This window comes from Zingiber officinale, chromosome 5B (genome assembly GCF_018446385.1).
Source record: "Zingiber officinale cultivar Zhangliang chromosome 5B, Zo_v1.1, whole genome shotgun sequence".
Taxonomy (NCBI): Eukaryota; Viridiplantae; Streptophyta; class Magnoliopsida; order Zingiberales; family Zingiberaceae; genus Zingiber; species Zingiber officinale.
Genome location: NC_055995.1, coordinates 9,341,915 through 9,365,226, shown reverse-complemented (window position 1 = coordinate 9,365,226; position 23,312 = coordinate 9,341,915). Strand labels below are relative to the sequence as shown.

The following is a 23,312-nucleotide window of genomic DNA, read 5'->3' as shown; positions in this document are numbered from 1 at the left end:
AAACTAGCATTCAAATAAACATTTCGTCGAGCAACACAGAAGCACCTAAAACATGTATCACCCACAAACCTGATCTCGCCACTGCAATTAAATCCAAAAGGACAAGAAAGGAAGCCCCCACGGTAAACAAAGTTATCCACCCATAAATCCGAATCCATATCCTCCAAATCCGTCTAGGTAAATCAGAGACAAACTTCACGAAATCAGTGCAAATAAGCAACAAAAGAACAAACGAACTACAACTTCCAAACTCAATCGGCAACACACAGACCTACAAATTGCTCTTCGTTACCAGTAAAAACATCACAGAATTAAATTGGTGTTACCTTCTAAGAAGATCTACTTGCTCATGGTCGGGAAAAGGCCAATGACCCACCAAGTCAACGGCATTGGCAAAGGCAGCGGCGCTCAAGGGCGAGCGGCAGATTGGAGAGGGCTGGAAGCTATTCCCACAACAGGTCGAGAGGTCGGACGATGTTGGGCAGAGGAGGGAAAAGCGGCAGGGAAGAAGGTGGCAGTTAGGGCATGCTTGGAGGAGAAGGCAGCAGTGGGAATCGGAGAAGGAGCCGACAGCTATGGTTCGCGTGAAGGGGAAGAGACAGCGACTTCTTGGTGCTTGCGCGAGGGAAGATGTCGGAGGTGCAGTGCTCGGGCGAGGGAAGAAGAGGAGAACTGGCGGCTACTGGGAGGCGGCGTCGCGAGGTCAGGAGGAGGAGAAGGTTTTTCGACAAGTGAGGGAGCTAGGGCACGGGGAGAATAAGAGAAAAGGAATTTATAAACTTAGGTATTGTTGATTAAGCCCTAGATTAATTTCTCAATCAACTCGTATTTAATTGGGATATCCAAACAGGTTTTTCTCGAGCCCATAAACGCATTCCCTCTAAGTATGTCATACGAACTCCAATTAAATTCCAGAAATTTCTAAATATTTCTAAAAATTCTGTTAAAATTATTCGTCCATTAAACCTTATTATTTAATTATTATTTGGGTATCGTATTTTACAGAAGACCCTCAAAATAGGAATCTTAGTTAGGGTTAGAGTTGTGTAGAGATGATTGCATACCTGGCCAGTGGAGAGGATTTCCTTTTTTATACCACCTCACTTGACCTCCACAGTCGTGAGGTGGACCCCGGTTTGTTAGAGTTTGTTATGAGATGACCTAAGCACCACTTATGAAAATAGTTTAAGGAATCTTTATCGTACCCCAGATGTACCCTCTTTGTCATTTAGCGAACCTGTATAAGCTTCTAGAAAACATTTCCCGCCAAGTTAGTTAAGCCTTCATATAATCACAAAGTATTTTCACATGACTTATGTGCTAGAGTTTATGAAAAGTGAGACGGTATAAGGCTCGGTCGGTCTCTTTCGCTCGATCGATCTCCATACGCCGAGCTTACTACGCCCTGTCTGCTAGGAGGCTAAGTGCTTCTTTTGCTCGACCGGCTATTCCTGCTCGGCCTATCTCGGCCTACCAGACCTAAACACTCGGTCGGCCTCCATACGCTGAGCTTATTACGCCCTGTCTGCTGCGAGGCTAAGTGCTTCTTTTGCTCGACCGGCTATTCCAGCTCGACCTATCTCGGCTTACCAAATTAAACGCTCGACCGGTCATTTTCGCTTGATCGGTCTTTACCTGCTAGGTGTACCATACTCCGTCCAACATCTGCCCAAGTACTATTTTAGTCGACCGACTGTTCATGCTCGACCGGACGTTACCGCTCGTCCAGTCTCGCCCTACCGAACCTCAGCACTTGACCAATCTATTCCTCTTAGTCAATGTTCCGGCACCAAACCTACTATGCCTTACCTGATCTGAGATTTAGTATACACCTGATAGGCTACCCACACTCAACCTTTCTTTGGTCTGCTACTCTTCGAATGCTCGACCGGTTTTTCCCTTCCGGCCGAACCCGAATGTTCGATCGGCATTCTTCTGCCAATCATGTACAAGCGCTGTTGCTCGACCCGCTTTTCCTTCTTTAAGAAGGAGACCCATTCCTTAGAACCCGTATCAATCTACCATATAAATTAAATAAACAATTACATTTAACATATAAATGTAAACATTTGACCAATGTGATTCTTTATTTCATAATAAATGTTTACAAAAAGCTAGGCTTTTAGTATACATTCCAACAATCTCCCACTTATACTAAAAGACTATGTTGTCATAAACGTTGTCATGCATCTGATTCCCATCCCCTCAACATGTTGATTAAAAGATTTCGCTGGAAGGGCCTTTGTGAAAGGATCTGCCAAAGTATCTGCTAATGCAATCTTGGCAACAACAACCTTATCTCATTATACGATGTCTCGTATCAGGTGGTACTTGCACTCTATGTGTTTACTTGCCTTATGGGCTCATGTTTCCTTCGAGTTTGCTACTACACCATTATTATCACAATAAATTGTGATAATTTGGGCAAACCAAGAATCACATCTAAGTTCATCTTCAAGTTTCTGAGCCATACAACTTCTATGGCTGCCTCAGAGATTGCCATGTACTCAGTTTCCATAGTGAAGTCCGAAAAGCATCTATGCTTAACACTCCTCCATTACTATGGCTCCACCTCCTAAAGTAAACACAAAATCCCGAGGTCAACTTACTATTATCCCTATCTGATTGGAAGTCCTAATCCTTGTATCCCATAGGGAACAAATCATCTGCCTTATAAACCAGCATATAATATCTAGTCCTTCTCAAGTACTTTATTATATATTTTACGACAGTCTAATGTCCCGGTCCTGGGTTACTTTGATATCTGCTCACCATGCCCTTGGCAAAACAGATATCTAATCTCGTACATAGCATTTAGGCTTCCTATAGTTGAAGTATTAGGAACTGTCTTTATCTCCTCTATCTCTTTTGATGTCTGAGGAGACATCTCTTTAGATAAGGGTACTCCATGCCAAAAAGATAATAAACCTTTCTTGGAGTTTTTGTATACTAAAACGAGCTAGGATAATATTGATATATGAAGCTTGAGATAAGCACATCTTTTCTTGCAATCCCTTATTACTTTGATCCCAAAAAGATGTCCACATTCTCCCAAGTCCTTCATATTAATTGTTTGGACAACCATACCCTTACATCTGATAACATTTTGATATTGTTGCCAACTAGCAAAATGTCATCTACGTATAGTACAAGAAATACCACCACGTTTCCGTCACTCTTCTTGTATACACAAGACTCATCCGGTTATTGAATAAATCCACAAGACTGGATTACTTCATTAAACCGGATGTTCCAAGATCTCTTGCTTTATCATATGTCTAGGGGTCAGATTCATGTTTACCAGGGATCAAGTCCAAAAACTCTCTCAAAAAAATATGAATCTCTCAGGTTGTCTAACAACCCTCCCACTATGACAAGGCATTACTTGTTATTGTGCATCATTTGTGACACGTGTTGTAGTTTCTTGTGGTATCTCATCTTGTACAGTTGGTAATAAAATAGATGTGTCCTCTCTTATTTCCTTAAGAATAATTTCACTCATGGGCTTATGGTTCATTACATAATCTTCCTCTAAAAATCAAGAATTGGTGCTAACAATGATCTTCTGATTTTTAGGATTATAAAACAAACCACCTTTCGTTCCTTTAGGATATCCCACAAATAGACATACTTCTGTACGTGATTCCAACTTATCAGTGTCTCCCTTCAGCACATGTGTTGGACTACCCCAAATCTGAATATGTTTCAGACTAGGCTTGTGCCCATTCCAGAATTCTATGGGAGTAATGGGTACTGATTTAGAAGGTAACATATTCAGAATGTATACTGTTGTTTATAGAGCATATCCCCAAAATGAATTTGGTAATTCTGAATAACTCATCATCGATCTAACCATTTCTATAAGAGTCATATTCCTTCATTCTGCCATACCATTCTGTTGGGGTATACCAGGTGTGGATAATTGGGATTGAATCCCAGTTTCTGATAAGTAACTCCTAAACTCTCCTAAGAGGTACTCACCACCATGATCTGACCATAGTGTTTTAATACTTTTACCATGATGTTTCTCCACATTAGCCTTGTACTTTTTGAACTTATCAAAGCACTCAGACTTGTGGCCCATCAAGTAAATATATCCTTATCTCGAATAATCATCAATTCGAAACCACCTCTTGTATGGATAGTCCTAGGTCTACACAAATCAGAATGAACCTATTCCAACACATCTTTGGTTCTATACCCCTTAACCTTAAAAGGTCTCTTGGTCATTTTTATTCCAAGCAGGATTCGCAAGTTGGAAAATTTTCCACCACTAATGAACCCAAAGATCCATCAGCTATAAACCTTTGAATCCTAATTAAGTTAATATGACCTAGCCTTAGATGCCAAAGATATCTATGTGGTTCATTTTCGAAAGCTCCTTTCTCTTTTTAGAAAATGAGTTATAAATTACCATTTGTTACTTTGTGAGAGTTATTAGTTTTAAATTGTCAACCAATGTACCAGAACAGATAACTTGCCTATTTTTCTTGACAACTTCTTTGTTATCAGAAAAATAGAATATCCATTCTTAAAAGTTTAGAAATTGAAACCAAGTTCTTTCTAAAACATAGTACATAAAGACAATTTCTCTAAAAATAATATTTTATTCCTAAATAAACTTCTTCCACTGCAACAGCCGCCACTTTCGTAGCATTGCCCATGTAGATGGTATTTTTCCCTTCATATAGTTGTTGGGTTTCCTGGAACCCTTGTAATAAATTGCAAACATGATCAGTGGTTCCCGTATCTATACATCAGGTACTGGTAGATAACACCACTAAACATGTTTCAACAACTAATGAATAGGATACTCCTATATTGTTCTTCTTTCTAAGAGGGTAGTCTACCTTCTAATGTTTAGACTGCTTGTATGTGAAACACTTGCCCTTCGGCTTCTTCACACCTGCATGTGGCCTAGTTCCTAGAGATCGATTCACAATCTTTGCTTGTTTCTTCTTCTTCTTGCCTTTCGATTTAAAAGCAAAAATGTTCTTAGCAATGTGAATTTGAGAACTTTAACTAAATAGCCCTTCTGCTACACAAAGTTCTGTCAGAAGTCCCGCCAACATATAAACCCTCTTATTCATATTGTAGTTCAGGCGGAACTACTCAAAACTTTTAGGCAGTTTCTGGAGTATGATATCGACCTAGGTTTCCCCATTGATTTCAGCTCCAAGGATTTCTATCTCATTCAAATGAGCCATCATCTAGAGGATATGATCCCTTACGGGTGTCTCCTCAGTTATGGTTGTTGTCATCAAGTTTCTCATAGTCTCCTTCCTAGCAGTCTGATTCTGGTGTCCGAAGAGTTCGCTGAGATTGCATATCATGTCATAAGAAGTAGACATGGCCTGATGCTGATGTTGCAGCACATTTGACATAGAAGCCAAAATGTAACACCGCGCCATCTCATCTTCCCAGACCCATTTCTTATGACACTCAATCTCCTCTTCACTAGAATTGCTATTAAGCAAGCTTGGACAGATCTCAAAAAGTACAAACTTATAGCCTTCAACAGTTAAGACAATGTCCAGGTTTAGTTCCCAATCATTGTAATTGGGACCAGTAAGTTTGTTCTCTAATAGCAAGGGGATTGAAAACTATTTGAAATCCTAAGAATCACAAAAACCTAAGTTTGATCAAAACTTAAGAATTTAAAATTATATTGATTCCTCAATATCATTTAAATTCACCAACACCTCAAAATACCGTGAATTTTGTATGCCACGTTAATGTGGACGTATACAAATTCAAATATTTGTAAGAGGGGAATTTATCCATTAATTTTATCTTATCAACCTAATTTTATGACAAATAAAATTAATAGTTGGTTAGTTTGGTCAAATCTTTAGAATTTAAAATAATATTGATTCCTCAAATAATATCATTTAAATTCACCAACATCTCAAAACACCGTGAATATTGCATGCCACGTTAGTGTGGATGTACACAAATTTAAACATTTGTAAGAGGAGGTTTTACCCATTAATTTTATTATCTTGTCAACCTAACTTTATGACAAATAAAATTAATAGTGTTGGAACTCCAAGGTAGTTTTGGTGTGATCAACAAGTTAAGTTAGGTCCTGTGTTGTTTTAACCTTGTGTCTAGGTGTGCAGGAGCTTAGGAGCACAGGTACTCGAGCGGAAGACGCGGCTAGCGAGAAGGACGGCACATGGTGCATCCGAGGGACGAGGTGCTGCGGAAGAGTACCCCGGTAGACGAGAAGGAAGCGTGTGGTGGTTCCGAGGGACGAAAACCAAAGCGGAAGATTGCTCGGGGAGCAAGAGACGCAGCTAGCGAGAAGGTCGGCACGGGGTGTGACCGAGGGACGAAGACTGCGGATGAGTACGCTGGTGGACGAGAAGGAAACATGCGGTGATTCCGAGGGACGAGAAGCCGGAGCAGAAGGCTGCTCGAGAAGATCAGAAGTTGGGTTTGGGTGAGCCCTATTCCAGATGGCAGAGATCACCCAAGTAAGTGGATACGGAGCGGAAGACTCGGACCGAGGCGGGACTGAAACGGAGCAGAGGTCCCGGACGAAAAAGTCAACCAGAGTTGACTTTCAGGGTCCGAGGCACCCGGAGCTGACCAAGGCGCCCGGACCCCTCTGGGGCGCCCAGACCAGCCTTTTGACCACACTATGTGAAAAACGACTTTTTACTTCGCAACGATTTACTTCATCAATTTAAATATACGAAGTAAAAGTGTATAAGCAACTTCGCTGAAAAAACTGACGAAGTATATACAAATATAGACTTCGCAGATTTAAAAATGCGGGCTTCGCTTTAAACTGAAATAAGCTATTACTACGGAAAGTTGTTAAATACCGAAGTAGTAACGTCGTGAATAGAATTTTTAGTGTTTACTCCGAAGTAATAGTACAGAGTTAACTTTTATTTTGAGACCACTTTTTTTCCCCCCCCCCCCCCCCACTTTTTCGTTTTCTTGGGTTAGGGCTTCCCTCTGCCGAAATAAGGTTGGACCTGTTGGAACCCCAAGGTTGGTTTTGGTGTGACCAACAAGTTAAGTTAGGTCATGTCTGCTTCTAACCTGATGTCTAAGTGTGCAGGAGCTTAGGAGCACAGGTACTCGAGCGGAAGACGCAGCTAGCGAGAAGGATGGCACGCGGTGCGTCCGAGGGATGTGGTGCTGCGGAAGAGTACACCGGCGGACGAGAAGGAAGTGCGCGCGGTGGTTCCGAGGTACGAAAGCCGGAGCGGAAGATTGCTCAGGGAGCAAGAGACGCAGCTAGCGCGAAGGTCGGCACGGGGTGCGACAGAGGGACACGCGGCAATTCCGAGGGACGAGAAGCCGGAGGGAAGCACGCTCGAGAAGACCGAAAGATGGGTTCGGGTGAGCCCTATTCCGGAGGTCAGAGATCACCCAAGCAAGCAGATCCGGAGCAGAAGACCCGGACCGAGACGGAGACTTAACAGAGAAGTGGTCCCAGACAAAAAGTCAACTACAGTTGACTTTATGCTCCGGGGCGCCCGGAACCAATCCGGGCGCCTGGAGCTGTCCGGGGCGCCCGGAATGCTTCCGGGCGCTCGGACCATGATTTTTGACCAGAATTGCGATTTTCGCAATCTGAACGTTGGGGATAAAATTTTATCCCCTTGGGGGTGCCCGGAACCCCTTCCAGGCGCCCGGACCAATACTATAAATATAGTACTGATCCGCACATTAAACATAAACTCAGTAATTAACAATTACGATCATTCTATTTCCAAATAATTGTATGCTTTAGTTGTAGTTAAGCTTCTATTTTCTGTGCCTAACGCTGTAAGAGGCTTCTCCGCCTGAAGGAGTTTTTGAGCTTAATCTTCCTTGGATTAACAACCACATCGGTTGTAACCAAGTAAACATCTGGGGCCTCATCTTTTCTTTTATGCTTTTAATTTATCTGCTTAATTCATTTTACAAGTGTTAGCTTAATCGTTCGAAGAAGGGTTGTTTGTTTTTAATTAACAGGTTATTTACCAACCCTTCTAGCCGGCCCAACGGTCCTACAAATGGTATCAGAGCCGAGATGCCTCAGAAGGACTAACCGTCGTCTGAAGCAACAATGGCCGGAGCTAGCGACAACCCACCACCATTCGAGGGGGAGCTTTCTTCATGGAAGCAACAAATGACGATATTTCTTAACTTTGATATTGCTATTTCTCTAATAATGAAAACAGGTTATGAAGCACCTAAGACAACGAATGGAGAAGAACTCGATCCACGCCTATGGAACAAGAAGCAACGTGACGAGTTAATGGCAAACGGTCGGGCAGAGTTTCACATTCTAAACGCAATACCAACTAAAGATTTCGACAGAGTCGGAGAGTACAAAAGCGCGAAAGAACTTTGGGAAAAGTTCTTAATGCTCTACGAAGAACCGGTTGAAGCTAACACCTCAGTAGATACCGAGCCACCGACAGAAGAGTCCGAAACGAGGTAAGTACTACAACAGCCGAAGTACATCCCAAGATCGATGAAGGGGGAGAATCTTCGGAAGAAAGAAACTCGATAGGGGGAGAGTCAACTGTTGAAAAGGTAAGTGAGGTATGATCTCCACCCTCTGAACCTTTAGTTAAATCAATTCAAAAGTTGCCTGAAACTAAAAAGTTGCTTGATAATTTTTGTAAATTAAAAATCGAATCATCGAAAGAGTTTTTCGATTTACCAATTATTTTGAAAGAATTTTCTAAATTACAAAATACTTTGACAAAAGAATGTTGCAAGTTAGAAATTCTATCAAAAGACTTTTGTGAATTGCAAAACATTATTTCGAAAAAATTATGCAAATTAGAAATATTGTCGAAAACTTTCTTCAAATATTTCTTCGAATTACAAATTACTTTCTCGAAAGAGTTTTATAATTATGAGTTAAAAGATTTTTGCAAATCAGAATTTTTGTCAAATTCTTGCAAATTACAAAATATTCCTTCAAATGAATTTTGCACATTGCCGAAAGAATTTGTTATATTGTCGAAAAATTTTATCAAGTTAAAATCTATGCTATCTGAATATTTCTGTGAAATTGAAATTCAAAAAATAATAGAAATTAACATGATACAAATTTTTTCATGTATAATCCTTGTGGCATTAAATCTAAAAAAGATTGATTTAAGAAATTATGATAGGTTAAAATGAAAATTTAAAACTTTCTGATAAATAGAATTAAGAACTAAATAAATAAATAAATAAATGCATAGAAATTTTTTAAATGATTAAATTTTCTTGCATAAAAGTTTTTTGGGCTTAGAAAGTTTTTTTTACTTAGAAACTTTTCAAAAAGCTATTGTTGACTTAGAAATATTTTAACAGATAACTTTTCAAAATTTTCTAAGTCTTTAATCCCTTAGAATTTTAAACCCCATTTTATTGTGATCAAAGGGAGAGAAGAAGAAGAAGTATAAGTCTAGGGGGAGGTAGAGAAAATTAAACATTATTGGAAATTAAAATTTTCTGTTGAAATTTAATTTTGTTCTATCTTATTGCAACATAAGTTAGTTTATATTTTATGTCTATTTTTTTTCCCTAACTTAACTTGGGTTGATCACACCAAAAAGGGGGAGATTGTTGGAACCCCAAGGTTGGTTTTGGTGTGACCAACAAGTTAAGTTAGGTCCTGTCTGTTTCTAACCTGATGTCTAAGTGTGCAGGAGCTTAGGAGCACAGGTACTCGAGCGGAAGACGCAGCTAGCGAGAAGGACGGCACGCGGTGCGTCCGAGGGACGAGGTGCTGCGGAAGAGTACACCGGCGGACGAGAAGGAAGTGCGCGCGGTGGTTCCGAGGTACGGAAGCCGGAGCGGAAGATTGCTCGGGGAGCAAGAGACGTAGCTAGAGCGAAGGTCGGCACGGGGTGCGACCGAGGGACGAAGTCTGCGGATGAGTACGCTAGTGGACGAGAAGGGACACGCGGCAATTCCGAGGGACAAGAAGCCGGAGGGAAGCACGCTCGAGAAGACCGGAAGATGGGTTCGGGTGAGCCCTATTCCAGAGGTCAGAGATCACCCAAGCAAGCAGATCCGGAGCTGAAGACCCGGACCGAGACAGAGACTTAACGGAGAAGTGGTCCCGGACAAAAAGTCAACTATAGTTGACTTTCTGCTTCGGGCCGCCAGGAACCAATCCGGGCGCCTGGAGCTGTCCGGGGCGCCCGGAATGCTTCCGGGCGCCCGGACCATGATTTTGACCAGGATTGCGATTTTCGCAATCTGAACGTTGGGGATAAAATTTTATCCCCTTGGGGGCGCCCAGAACCCCTTCCAGGCGCCCAGACCAATACTATAAATATAGTACTAATCCGCACATTAAACATAAACTCAATAATTAACAATTACGATCATTCTATTTCCAAATAATTGTATGCTTTAGTTGTAGTTAAGCTTCTATTTTCTGTGCCTAAACGCTGTAAGAGGCTTCTCCGCCTGAAGGAGTTTTTGAGCTTAATCTTCCTTGGATTAACAACCACATCGGTTGTAACCAAGTAAACATCTGGGGCCTCATCTTTTCTTTTATGCTTTTAATTTATCTGCTTAATTCATTTTACAAGTGTTAGCTTAATCGTTCGAGGAAGGGTTGTTTGTTTTTAATTAACAGGTTATTTACCAACCCTTCTAGCCGGCCCAACGGTCCTACAAGACCTCCTCTTCCTTCCCCTTCATTTCAGTCCTCTCCGTTCCTTCTCGTTAGGGCTTCCGATTTGGAGTCTTAGGCAACAGAGACGAAGGTTTCCTCGTTAGGGCTTCCGAAATAAGGTTTGGCAACTTGAACTTTCTTGCACAGGGTTTAGGTTGAAAGTGTTTGAGATATACCGTATGTTTTCTTTCCTTCGATTTCTTTTTCTTATTCTTCTTCTTTTTCTCCTCCTTTATTTTGCAAAATCATGTTTTAGACGATCTCCAATTTGTTGTAGGTTTGGTGCTATTCTTCCAACAAAGACAAGTGTTTGGAAATTTTTTTTACTTTTTTTTTTCAGTCTCTATGTTTACGAGGTCATTACCTAAAAATACGCATGCTTTCAAGTTAGAGTAAGACATGTGTTGTACTCTTACTCCTTCAAGTTGTCCCTCAAAATCTCAGTTCCACATGTATTAATATTTCTTAAAAAAAAATACCTGCCTCCTAATGCAAGCAAGCATAGCACCAGTTGAATTTAAATATCAACTATAGAAGATGAATTGTTTTCCCATGAGATAGCAAAAACTAATGTAACTAATGTGTGTTTTTGTTTCCTTGTTCAGACAATTTGCTAAGCAACCATCAACATTCATATACAAATCAATATTGCTAGAACACTCACCTTTATAATTTCTATTTTGTCCTTGCTCTCTCGGTGACCACTACACTCCTATTCAAATCTTGATGATGAATGCCTCCTTTCTTTATATAAATGTGATCAGATACTTTATCTTTGTCCTCTTGAAATGGATTGAAATAAAACAGAGATGTATCTAATTTCTATCTAATGTCTTGTGTTGTATACTCGATCCACACTAGGTATAATTTGATAAAGAGTGATTACATCTCTCTATTATTTGCTACTCTCTTTGGCATAAGATAGCTTAGCATTTTCTCCACTAGGTAGATGATGATAATAACTTTTAAATACAACATTCACTAATAGTTATAGTAAATTCTCACCATCCTAACATAATTTGTCTTTGTGCTACCTGTTTCATCCACTATGAAGATCCCAAATACAGCATTTCAGAATCAGACAATCTCAACTATGCTATCACTTATTGAGATTAAATGTGTAACTGCTTCATCCAGCACAAATACAACAATTTAATTTAACAATTTCTAACTATGATACCACTTAAGATAAATAATTTAATAAAATTCAAAGTAAATCTTTGGATAAAAAAAATATGAGAGTAAAAATACAATAAAACTAAATAAAATTACTATTCACACTTTCTATAGTTACATCTCAAACCTTTCCTAACTCCTCAGGATGACAAAAAAAGTTCTATTAAAAAAACTGGTGTAAGCTCTCTGAAAATGTATCACACAACTTGTACAAATGCAACCCAGCATATCTCCTACATTCTGAAATGCTCCATCCATGAACAATTTATAACCACCATAAATTTCAAGAAATTTGGTTACAATTGGATTAAACGAACTCAAAACTGCTTCCATCACAAATTTCAACAATCACAACAGCATGATTATGAAAAACTAACTTTAAATCAGAAATTAGAGGGGTTTTCTTTTACTACTATCAGGCTGAATGGTCTCCGACACTGGATTGCTGACAACCCAATAGATTCAATCTATTTAAGAGAGTTCATATGTCAAATGATTGAGTGTGCATGTTCGAAAAAAGACAAGTGTTTGGAAATTCAACTGGTGCCATGCTTTCGTTCTTTATATATCCACATATTGTACAAAATACGCATTATTTTTCTTCATGATGAGTAGAAAATATTGACAGCTGTTGGAATGAGTATAAAATATGGAACTGTGCTCGATATGAATTTGACTACCTTTTTGCAGTCTTACTCTAACGTTTGCTTAACATATATGTAGTATCTTCAGGTTTTGATCAAAGAACACATTGAGCTAGCGGTAAATAATTTTAGCACGATAATTCTGAAGAAGTTTCTTGGGATTCTGTTGTACTATAATGGATAAATCCTGGATTTACTTAGATAGGAGGTCCAAAGAGTATGAGGAGGGTGTGGAACAATTCATTAGAAGTTGTTTGTAGAATCCACATATCGACCCCAATTTAATTCATTGTCCTTGTTGCAAATGTATGAATCTTAAAAAGGGAGCGGTTATGTGGATTCGGGAGCATCTTTACTTCAATGGTTTCAGTAAAAATTATTTGAATTAGATTTGGCATGGCGAGGCTGCGGAGAAGGATAGATTAAATTCGAGTGTCAACCAAGAGCCAACTGATAATTGTCATGATGATTTTGAAACTGTTAATTTGTGTGAGGCAGCGTATGATAACCATACAAAAAATCCAGAAGCATTTATGAAGTTTTTGGAGGAAGCAGAGAAGCCACTGTATAAGGGATGCAAACGTTACACAAAGTTGAGTGCACTTGTAAAACTATACAATACCAAAGCAAGGCATGGGATGAGTGATGCTCTATTTTCAGATCTACTAGCAGATTTTGGGGACATGCTGCCAGATAACCACAATCTGCCATCGTCAATTTATGAAGCAAAGAAGACGTTGAGTTGTTTGGCTTTGAGTCATGAAAAGATTCATGCTTGTTCCAATGATTGCATCCTTTATAGGAAACAATATAAAGACTACGTAAGCTACCCGAAATGTGGCTTATCAAGATGGAAGCTAACCAAGAAAAATGTTGAGAAGAAAGGTGTTCCTGCCAAAGTGGTTTGGTATTTCCCTCCCATACCAAGATTTAAGCGCATGTTTAAATCTTTAGAAACTTCCAGAAATTTAACATGGCATGCAGATAGCACAAGAGTTGTTGGTCAGTTACGCCATCCAGTTGATTCACCGTCATGGAAATTGGTGGATCATATGTGGCCCGACTTTGGAAGTGAGGCAAGAAATATTCGCCTGGCACTTGCAGCCAATGGAATTAATCCTCACAGCAATCTTAGTAGTCGCTATAGTTGCTGGCCAATCATGCTGGCCACATATAATTTGCCTCCAGACATGTGCATGAAAAGGAAATTCATCATGCTAACGATGCTCATTTCAGGGCCGAAACAGCCTGGAAACGATATCGACGTCTACCTTGAGGTTCTGGTTGATGATTTGCAACTGTTATGGGAAGGAGTTGATGGAGTTTATGATGCTTATCGAAGGGAGGTTTTCACTCTTAAAGCAGTTCTTTTATGGACCATCAACGACTTTCCTACATATGGTAACCTTAGTGGATGTACTACACATGGTTATTACGCATGCCCAATATGTGGTGAGGATACTTATGCAAAGCACTTACCAAATGGGAAGAAAATGTCATTTGCTGGGCATAGACGATTCCTACCACGATTTCATCCATATCGGAGGCAAATAAAGGAGTTTAATGGCATGGAGGAACTTGGTGAAGCAGGTAGGCCATTATCTGGAATTAAGTTGTTTGACAAGCTTTCAGACATAACATGTAAGTTTGGAAAGAAAACAAGTGTGAAGGGGAAAATAAGGAAAAAGCAAAGGAGAATGTTGTGGAAGACATTGAAGAAGAAAAGTATGTTGGAGCTACAAATTTCAGTAAATGTTGGAAGAAGAAGTCAATTTTTTTCAATCTTCCATACTGGAAATACCTACATGTTAGGCATTGTCTCGATGTTATGCACATTGAGAAAAACGTTTTCGAGTCTCTGATTAATACTTTGATGAACATCAAGGGAAAAACCAAGGACAATGTGGCAGCTAGGTTGGACATGGTTCAGATGGGAATTAGGCCTCAATTGGCTCCTAAAATTGGTGAGAAAAGAACATATCTACCTCCTGCAGCATGCTCATTTACAAAAAGTGAGAGATTACAAGTATGTAGGTCATTAATGGATATAAAAGTTCCGGAAGGTTTCTCATCAAACATGAAGAATCTTGTCTGCATGGATGAGATGAAGCTGAGTAGCTTGAAATCACATGATTCTCATGTTATAATGCAGCACTTCCTGCCAATAGTCATACGTAATTCTCTGCCAAAATATGTTAGACATGCTGTCATAAGATTATGCTTCTTCTTCAAAGATATTTGTTGCAAGATTATCGATGTAGCCAAGTTAGATAAGCTGCAATCTGACTTGATTGTTACACTCTGCTTATTGGAGCAGTATTTCCCCCTTCTTTCTTCAATATCATGCTCCACTTAACAGTTCATCTTGTTCGTGAAGTACAATTATGTGGACCAGTCTACTTCAGATGGATGTACCCATTTGAAAGATGCATGAAGGTGTTGAAAAGTTACGTAGGCAGTCGAAAATATCTGGAAGGTTGCATTGTTTGGAGATATGCAGCAGAAGAAGCAGTTGAATTTTGTTCAGAATATCTCAATGACCTTGATCCTGTTGGGGTCCCTAAATCACTACGTGACCCAAACGCAAGCATTCCTGGATTCTCAGCAAGTAATTCATCAATCATCGTCCAACAAATTGATCTCCAACAAGCACACTTGACTGTTCTAGAAAATACAGAAGAAATATCTCCATACATTATGTAAGTGTACTGCATAACTAATAATTATATGTACTTGGCAGTCCATATGTATTCATGAAAATAAAACTTTAGAAGTAAAATTCTTCAGTGAACACAAATCCTTCTTGAAGACAATGTTTCCCAAGAAACAGAAAGATGCAAGGTGGATACAAGATGCTCATAATAAGAGGTTCATTGACTGGTTTCGTGCAAAGGTGATGTAGAAGATGCTAACATACAATATTTGTTAATCATTATTTTGATCACACTAATTAATAGGAATGCATGTCAGGTTGCTGCTGAAATCGATATTTGCAATGGTGGAATGACATCGTCATTGAGATGGCTGGCCCATGGACCACGTGTGCGAGTCTTAAAGTGTGATAGCTATGTCATAAATGGCAATTTATACCAAACAAAAGAGAGGGATGATGAGAAAGTTTGTCAAAACAGTGGTGTTTCTCTACTTGCCAACATGATGCTTGTTTGTAGTGCCAAAGATAAGAATCTCGTGTTAGAGAATGTGACTTTTTATGGAGTTATTGAAGAGATATGGGAACTAGACTATCATCAATTTCAAGTTCCTCTTTTCAAGTGCGCATGGGTATCAAATGACAAAGGAATACAATACAATGATGAATGTGGCTTCACCTTAGTTAATCTGAACAAACAAGGCCACCAGAAGGATGAATTTGTGCTTGCAAGTCAAGTTAGACAAGTATTTTATGTTGCTGACCCACTGAACAAAGGGTGGTCAATAGTGCTTCAAGTTCCAAATAGATGTTACGAGGCAGAAGAGGATCTTTGGACAAGAATTCCCGAAGCTCGACCAATTGATAATGTTGATATTCATTGTATTCCTACACATGAAGGATACTTTAGATCTTCTAAAGAGGGTTTCTTTGTAACAAACAAGAAAAAATGATGTTTTCCACTTTTATGTCATCTGCATTAATATTTATTGTTTTTACTAGTATTATTTTTACTTGTTCGTATGTGTTAATGTTATTATTTGTATCACGTCTTCTTTTATTATATTGTCACTACAGACTTTATATACCGTTATCTCATCATTTATTTTCCTATATGCAGGGAAAAGAACAATGCGTCCTAAAAAACAGCGAAAAATAGCAAAATATGATGAGCCACGTGTAGTTGAGGGCACCGAACTACACCAAGATGTTGATGGGTTAGCAGCTGCAGAGCTACGAGGAGAGACTGAAATAGAAGAACCTCCTATTACTGGGCAGAAGAAGACTCGGGGGCCTACATCAATGTGCAGACTTATTGCTGCTGCAAGATGGGGAAAAAAGTCGACGATTGAATATGATGACATAGGACGACCTGTGTACAATGAAAATGGGAAGGCACTACAATCTTTCATAGGCTCTGTTGTTAGATCCATGGTGCCTATTAACATAAAGTCATGGCCCACTGTTCCAGAGAACATGAAACAGAAAGTGTGGGAAGAAATATCGGTGAGTATAATCCAATAATACACTTCCTTATGAGATTGCTTATGTTTTTTTTTTTCATTGTGATTTTTTCAATATACAAACTGATAGCAATTACTGCTATGTGTTACAGAATGTCTTCGACTTAGCACCTCAAAGCGAGGTGGCAGTGATGAGTTCAACAGGCCAGAAATGGAGAGACTTCAAAAACAAACTCAACAGTAGGTTTGTCTGGCCATATAGAGATAATCCTGAAAAACTGAGGTCACCACCGGAGCAGTATCATATCCCATCTGCAATTTGGAAAGCTTTTGTTGATGAGAGGCTACATCCATCTTGGGAGGTACTTGATGATATTATCATGTTATATTTAAATTATTATATGCACCAAGATTTAAAACATTTAGGGCATTTAATTAACAAAATGAAGTTCTGTACAACAGGAATATATATAATAAGTTCATGTACAGCAGGAATATATATAATAAGTTCATCATACTCCATCCTATTGTTTTTAAATTCTATCCATTCTTCTAAAAATTTACTTTTTTTTACGTGACATAGGTCACTCATGAAAAATAAAAGGAACGGGCGAGCAATTGCAAGTATCATCACAAAATGTCTCGCAAGGGATACATTGGATTGGAGACTGAATTGGTAATCCATGGAACATTATATTATCCTTTTCATGTAGTACGTCATGTTTTAAATGATCATTTTTTGGAATTGTAGAGGCAGAGAAAAATATTCAGGGAGGATGAGGAAGTTGATAGGTCATTCCTTTGGCGTAAGGCCCGCGAAGACAAATCCGGAAACATCACAAATACAGAGACTGCTGAAGTTGCTGAAAAAATTGTATTATTTTAGTTTTATTTCAAGTTCATTCATAATAAGTGAAAAAAGTGTCTTCATTGGATATTTAATGTTACCTCCATATTTTTAGGATGATTTGTTGGACAAAAAAAAGAGGGGAGAGTTCATATCTTCTGGAAGCAATGACTTATTAACTACTGCATTAGGGAGCCAAGAACCTTACGGAAGGGTTAGAGGTGTAGGGGGATTTGTGAAGCCCCAAGTCTACTTCAAAACTCCAAGGAAGAAGAGGGAGTTGGTGTCAAAGGCTTTGGCTGAAAACTTCAAAGAGCAAGCGGAGGAAACAAAGAGTTTGAAAGCTGAAGTTGAAAAACTGAAGGCTCTTCTTGCTCGATTTATGCCAGAAAAAAGTGATCGAGTTTCTGAACATGTAGCATCTAACAAGTCATCGCACATGGCAGTTCAAATATTGGAAGATGATGTGGAAGTTTTTAAATGCGACAATTCATTCAATCAGGTTTTGTATTATATTTGGTACATTAAATTTGTTTCCTAGCTTCAGATATTAAAAGATAATATCTTATTGTTCAGGGGAAAAAATGTCATTTGGCTCTGAAGAATAAGGGGAATGTGGTGGCATATGGCACGATAGTATCCGACGGAGGCCCAAATGTAATGCTGCACAATGCTCCACTTGGGGAAGGCAACTTAAAGGTGTCTGTTGATGTTGTTTTACAGGAGAAAGCAGAGCTTCCAATTCCACTTAAGTCGGGACCAACAGTAATGGTAGATGCTGTTGGAACTGTGGTTGGCTGGCCAAAAGAATTGGTGATATTTCCGACGACAAAGGTATTTTCAGTTCACTTTTCTGTTGCTATAGTTATATATTTTGCTACAATTATTTAAAATTACAGAAAAAGGAGAAACCTGCACCACCATTTGCTATTTTGGAGGTTCCTGATGAGAAAAATAAATTCAAGGAAGTTGAAAGTGCTCTACCAATGCCATGTAAGTTTTTGTATTCTTTTGTTGTTAAACTGATGACTGAGGAGGAGACCATTCCTATCGAATTTGATGAAGCCATGTTTGGACGTAATGTGAGTACATCATTGTTGAGAGAGGATACCATGCACTGTATGGAAATGAGAGAGATAGGGTCCAGGCAAATTTTGGTTTACATGGGGTAAGTTATGTCTTATATACAATTCTTCTCTTTGCATGAGTTCATGTCTTAACTAACCATGTTTTTATTACTTGAATGCAGTTACTTGTACAAGTACTTGAAGGAAACAAACAGGGTTGAGTATGTGTCATTTGTGGATCCCAACAAAATACCAGCCGCTCAAGATGGCAGTACCTCTTCACAACACATTGCTAATCAGTTGAAAGCATCAAACGGAGACAGCATATGCCTTATCCCATACAACACTGGGTATATTTTTAATCCCTGCTCAATTCCTAATACATAGTAGCTTAGCTATATATTGACAATCGTGCAGGAACCACTGGATCTTGACCGTTATAAACGAGGACAAAGATATAATTTATTTGTTGGACTCAATGGGTAATAGGAACCGAGATAACATTTGGAAAACTACAGTGTGCAAGTATGTTTTAGATTATGTAGATTATGAATAGATTGATTAGCAAATATGAAATGAAATAAGTTCTATTTTTACAATGTAGTGGAGTGAGGACATACCTTTGTATGAGGGGTAATCCAAAACGACCAACTTTCAAACAGTTGACGGTATGTCTTATTGAAAACATGCATTCCTGGTTCTTATATATTTGGTTTTTCACTTTGCATTAACTTTGATTCATTAGGGTAATCTCAAACAACAAGGTTGTGTTGAATGTGGATATTGTGTCATGCGGTACATGAAGGAGATTGTTGAATGTGAGGATCTACAGTTGGAGAGGAAGGTGTGTGAATTTCTTCCATTTTGAACAGGAATGCACATACTGAATCAAATCGTTCACGCCCTGCTATTGCTTTCTTCTCATGCTTTGATATGGCTTCTTTCCTTCTTTTTTTTCCTCGCCCTTAGATGACACCCTGTTTATGGTTTTATACAAAACTGTGTTATGCATAGTTCTATTAGTAGCTGGGGGAAATTAGTAACTGATTTGGGCATGGTTACCTTATAGACCTAATAAACTATTAAATTTCTGCTTGCCGATGATTGAGAATATAGAAGGCTGTCAAGGAACAACTATAATAGTCTTGCTATTAGCACTAATGTTATAAAATGCTTTTAATTAATACTAGTCATTTGCTAATAACAATGACAAAACCTTTCTAGACACGTGCTTAGTTTAAATCAAATCCAATAGAACCTTAGGCATCAAAATATAAACTGTATTATGAGTTGAAATTCAGATGTTTTAAGATGAGAGACAAGGGATCATAAGTCATACCTCGATATTGAACATTATTTATGACCAAGGTGGGTAGAATACTGACATCTCCACGAGAACCATGCCCAAGCTACCATAAGAAAATGTTCAGCATATCAGCTAGGCTACTTGAAAGATCCAGTTATCTGTCCACACCGCTAATTCAGTACTTTCGTGTTGTGTGATTATTGAGCAAGTCTCATTGTACAATTTTTTGCTTTTTTGTCATAGTGCATGTGAAATTGAGAATGCAATACATTAATTTAACTGAGCATCTAATCACCATGCGATTGGAACTACTAAAACTTAAGGTTCAAAAAACTGTTGGCTCATTTTTATTGCACATTTGATGAAATGTTATTGTTACTATAAGAGTGCATATAACAATACATATTTATTTGTCTTATCATGCTTTTGTTAATTTAATTCATGATTTTTTTGTCAACTTACTGTGTTTTGATTTAAAGTTTTCAGTTACAAAACATAACATGATGGTTCTTTCTAAATTGCAGTTTGCAGGTTGTGTGAAGAACCAGTACTATACGCAGACACAATATGATGAAGTGAGAATTGAATGGAGTGAATTTGTGTACTCGTATTTGAAGTGAATTGCAAGTTGTGTGAATGAACCAGTATATGTTTTTAGTTTTTTATGGCTTATTTTGATCATATTTAGGGAGATTTGTTTTGTATAAACATATGCTGAAATCATGGCTTATTTTGATCAAGGCTTATGAAGTTACCTTTTGTGATGCTCAAAATTACTGAAGTCTAAAAATAATGAAGTAAAAAGAGAAAAAATACTTCACTTTATTCATAAAATCCGAAGTAAAATCTACTTATAACTTCGAAGCAATATAATTTGTTGCTGTAAAATAGTATCAACTACTTCGGTTATTACCAAAAATTTTGAAGTAGTATCTATCTATTACTTCGATCCAGAACGAAGCTAAATGTAATTTAATCGATAATTACTTCAGGAATTAACGATATATGACGAAGTAAAAGTAATCCATTTACTTCATTTTTAACCGAAGTTAAAGTAGGTATATTACTTCACAACAAATACTAAACGATGAAGTCGAAAAGGATTAATTACTTCGGTGTTTTTAAAAACCGACGAAGTTATATGCACTTTTTACTAATATGTCCGAACCTGACACCCAATACGACTTCATTTTTTCTGGGCCTACGACTTCGAAGTTTATCCGAAGTAAAATGAATCTTTTTACTACACGCGTGTCTACTTCGGTAAAAACAGGTCTTTTACTTTAGGTAATCAATGAAGTAAAAAGCCGTTTTTCACATAGTGCCAAGATCGGGTTTTGACTCGATCTGATCATTGGGGGATAAAGTTTATCCCCCCCAGGGCGCCCGGAACCCTTCGGGGTGCCCCGACCAAGGATATAAATATAGCCTTGGTCCAGAAGCTCTTCAACGAACTCTGAATTATAATTCCAACGCTTATAAGCTTTAGTCTAGAGTTGAGCTTCTGTTTTCTGCATTTCAACGTTGTACGAGGCTTCTCCGCCTGAAAGAGTTTTTAGTGAGCTTAATCTTCCTTGGATTAACAACCACATCGGTTGTAACCAAGTAAATCATTGTGCATCGCTTTTTCTTTATGCTTTTAATTTATCAACTTACTTTATATATACAAGTGTTAGCTTAAAGAGTTCGAGGAAGGGTTGTTCATTTTTTATTTTACAGGATATCCAACAACCCCCTTCTAACCAGCCGCAACGATCCTACAAGTGGTATCAGAGTCGAGATGCCTCAGAAGGACTAACCGTCGTCTGAAACAACAAAACGATGGTCGGAGCTAGTGACTACCCACCTGCATTCGAGGGGGAGTTTTCCGTCTGGAAACAAAAAATGGAGGTATACCTAAACTTAGATATTGATATTTTTCTAATAATGAAAATAGGTTATGAAGCACCGAAGAACACGAACGGAGTAAAAATCGACATACGCCTCTAGAACGAGAAGCAACGTGACGAGTCCATGGCAAATGCTCGGGCAGAGTTTCACATTCTAAGCGCAATACCAACTAAAGATTTCGACAGAGTCGGAGAGTACAAAAGCGTGAAAGAACTTTGGGAAAAGTTCTTAAAGCTCTATGAAGAACCGGTTGAAGCCGTCTCCTCAATAGACATCGAGTCGTCATCAGAATCCGAGACGGAAGAAATTACCGAGACAGCCCCAACAGCCAAAGTACATCCCGAGATCGATGAAGAGGGAGAATCTTCGGAAAAAGTAATTCAACAGGGGGAAAACGAACGGCCGACGAGGTAAGTAAGGTATGGACTCGAACCTTTGATCAATTGGTTCAATCAATCAAAAAATTGCCTGAAGATATTTGCAAACCAAAATTTGAATCATCTAAAGAATTTTTTGAATTACAAAATTTTTTGACGAAAGATTCTTGCAAACTAGAAATACTATCGAAAGAGTTTTTCGAACCTCAAAATGTTTTGACGAAAGATTCTTGCAAACTAGAAATATTATCGAAAGAGTTTTTTGAACCTTAAAATGTTTTGATGAAAGAATCTTGCAAATTACGAAATATTTTTTCGAACAAAGCTTACAAATTAGAGATAATATCAAAAGAGTTTTTCGGAGTAGAAAATTTATTATCCACAGATTTTTGTAAATTAAAATTTATATTATCAAAATACTTTTGCAAATTACAAAATCTTTTGTCGAACGAAGTTTGCAAATCAGAAGTATTGGCGAAAAATTTTATTAAGGTAGAATTTATACTATCAAAATATTTTTGCGAATTAAAAATTCAAAATACAATAGAAAATGACATGTTACAATTGTTACAAATTTCTACATGTTCAAATTTTCTTGCTTCAAAGTTAAGAAATTATGATAAATTAAAATGGAAATTTAAAACTTTCTGATAAAAGCATTAGAATAAAGTAAATAAATAAATGCATAGAAATTTTTTAATGTTATCAATTTTCTTAAACTTTCTTGCATAAAGTTTCGGGCTTAGAAAGATTTTTATGGCGAAAACTAAGAAATTTTTCAAAAGTAATTTTTTAATTTTTCCTTGACTTGGAAATATTTTCCTTGAAAATCATTGAAATATGTTAACCTTTAGATCTTGCTTTGAACCCCATTTTTTTGTGATCAAAGGGGGAGAAGGAAAGTATAAGTCTAAGGGGGAGGTAGAAATTGAAAATTGAAAATTGAAAATTTTTGAAATTATTTCATTTATCATATCTATTTTTGACCCTATCTTAACTTGGGTTGATCACATCAAAAAGGGGGAGATTGTTGGAACCCCAAGGTAGTTTTGGTGTGATCAACAAGTTAAGTTAGGTCGTGTGTTGTTTTAACCTTGTGTCTAAGTGTGAAGGAGCTTAGGAGCACAGGTACTCGAGCGGAAGACGCAGCTAGCGAGAAGGACGACACGTGGTGCGTCTGAGGGACGAGGTGCTGCGGAAGAGTACCCCGATGGATGAGAAGGAAACGTGCTGTGGTTCCGAGGGACGAAAGCCGA

At 38.3% G+C, this 23,312-nt stretch overlaps 1 protein-coding gene and 1 long non-coding RNA gene across 2 annotated transcripts; both read left to right on the top strand.

Annotated features, from left to right (window-relative positions):
- Positions 1-575: 575 nt before the first annotated feature.
- LOC121986486 lies at positions 576-16,059 on the top strand. The gene is made up of 6 exons (XM_042540454.1): positions 576-719; positions 12,846-14,204; positions 14,342-14,630; positions 14,774-15,155; positions 15,244-15,349; positions 15,427-16,059. The coding sequence occupies exons 1-6, from the start codon at positions 576-578 to the stop codon at positions 16,057-16,059; spliced, it is 2,913 nt and encodes a 970-aa protein (XP_042396388.1).
- A 2,670-nt stretch (positions 16,060-18,729) lies between these two features.
- LOC121987236 lies at positions 18,730-20,436 on the top strand. The gene is made up of 3 exons (XR_006113450.1): positions 18,730-18,833; positions 19,229-19,327; positions 20,314-20,436. It is a non-coding gene; the product is annotated as an uncharacterized LOC121987236 (long non-coding RNA).
- The last annotated feature ends 2,876 nt before the right edge of the window (positions 20,437-23,312 follow it).

Excerpts from the sequence above, each read along its gene's own strand:
- LOC121986486 (XM_042540454.1), top strand. The coding sequence starts at position 576 with ATGGTTCGCGTGAAGGGGAAGAGACAGCGACTTCTTGGTGCTTGCGCG. Across the intron at positions 720-12,845 it reads GAGGTCAGGAGGAGGAGAAG|ATTTGGCATGGCGAGGCTGC; the intron begins GTTTTTCGACAA and ends TATTTGAATTAG. Across the intron at positions 14,205-14,341 it reads TGTTGGAGCTACAAATTTCA|GGAAAAACCAAGGACAATGT; the intron begins GTAAATGTTGGA and ends ATGAACATCAAG.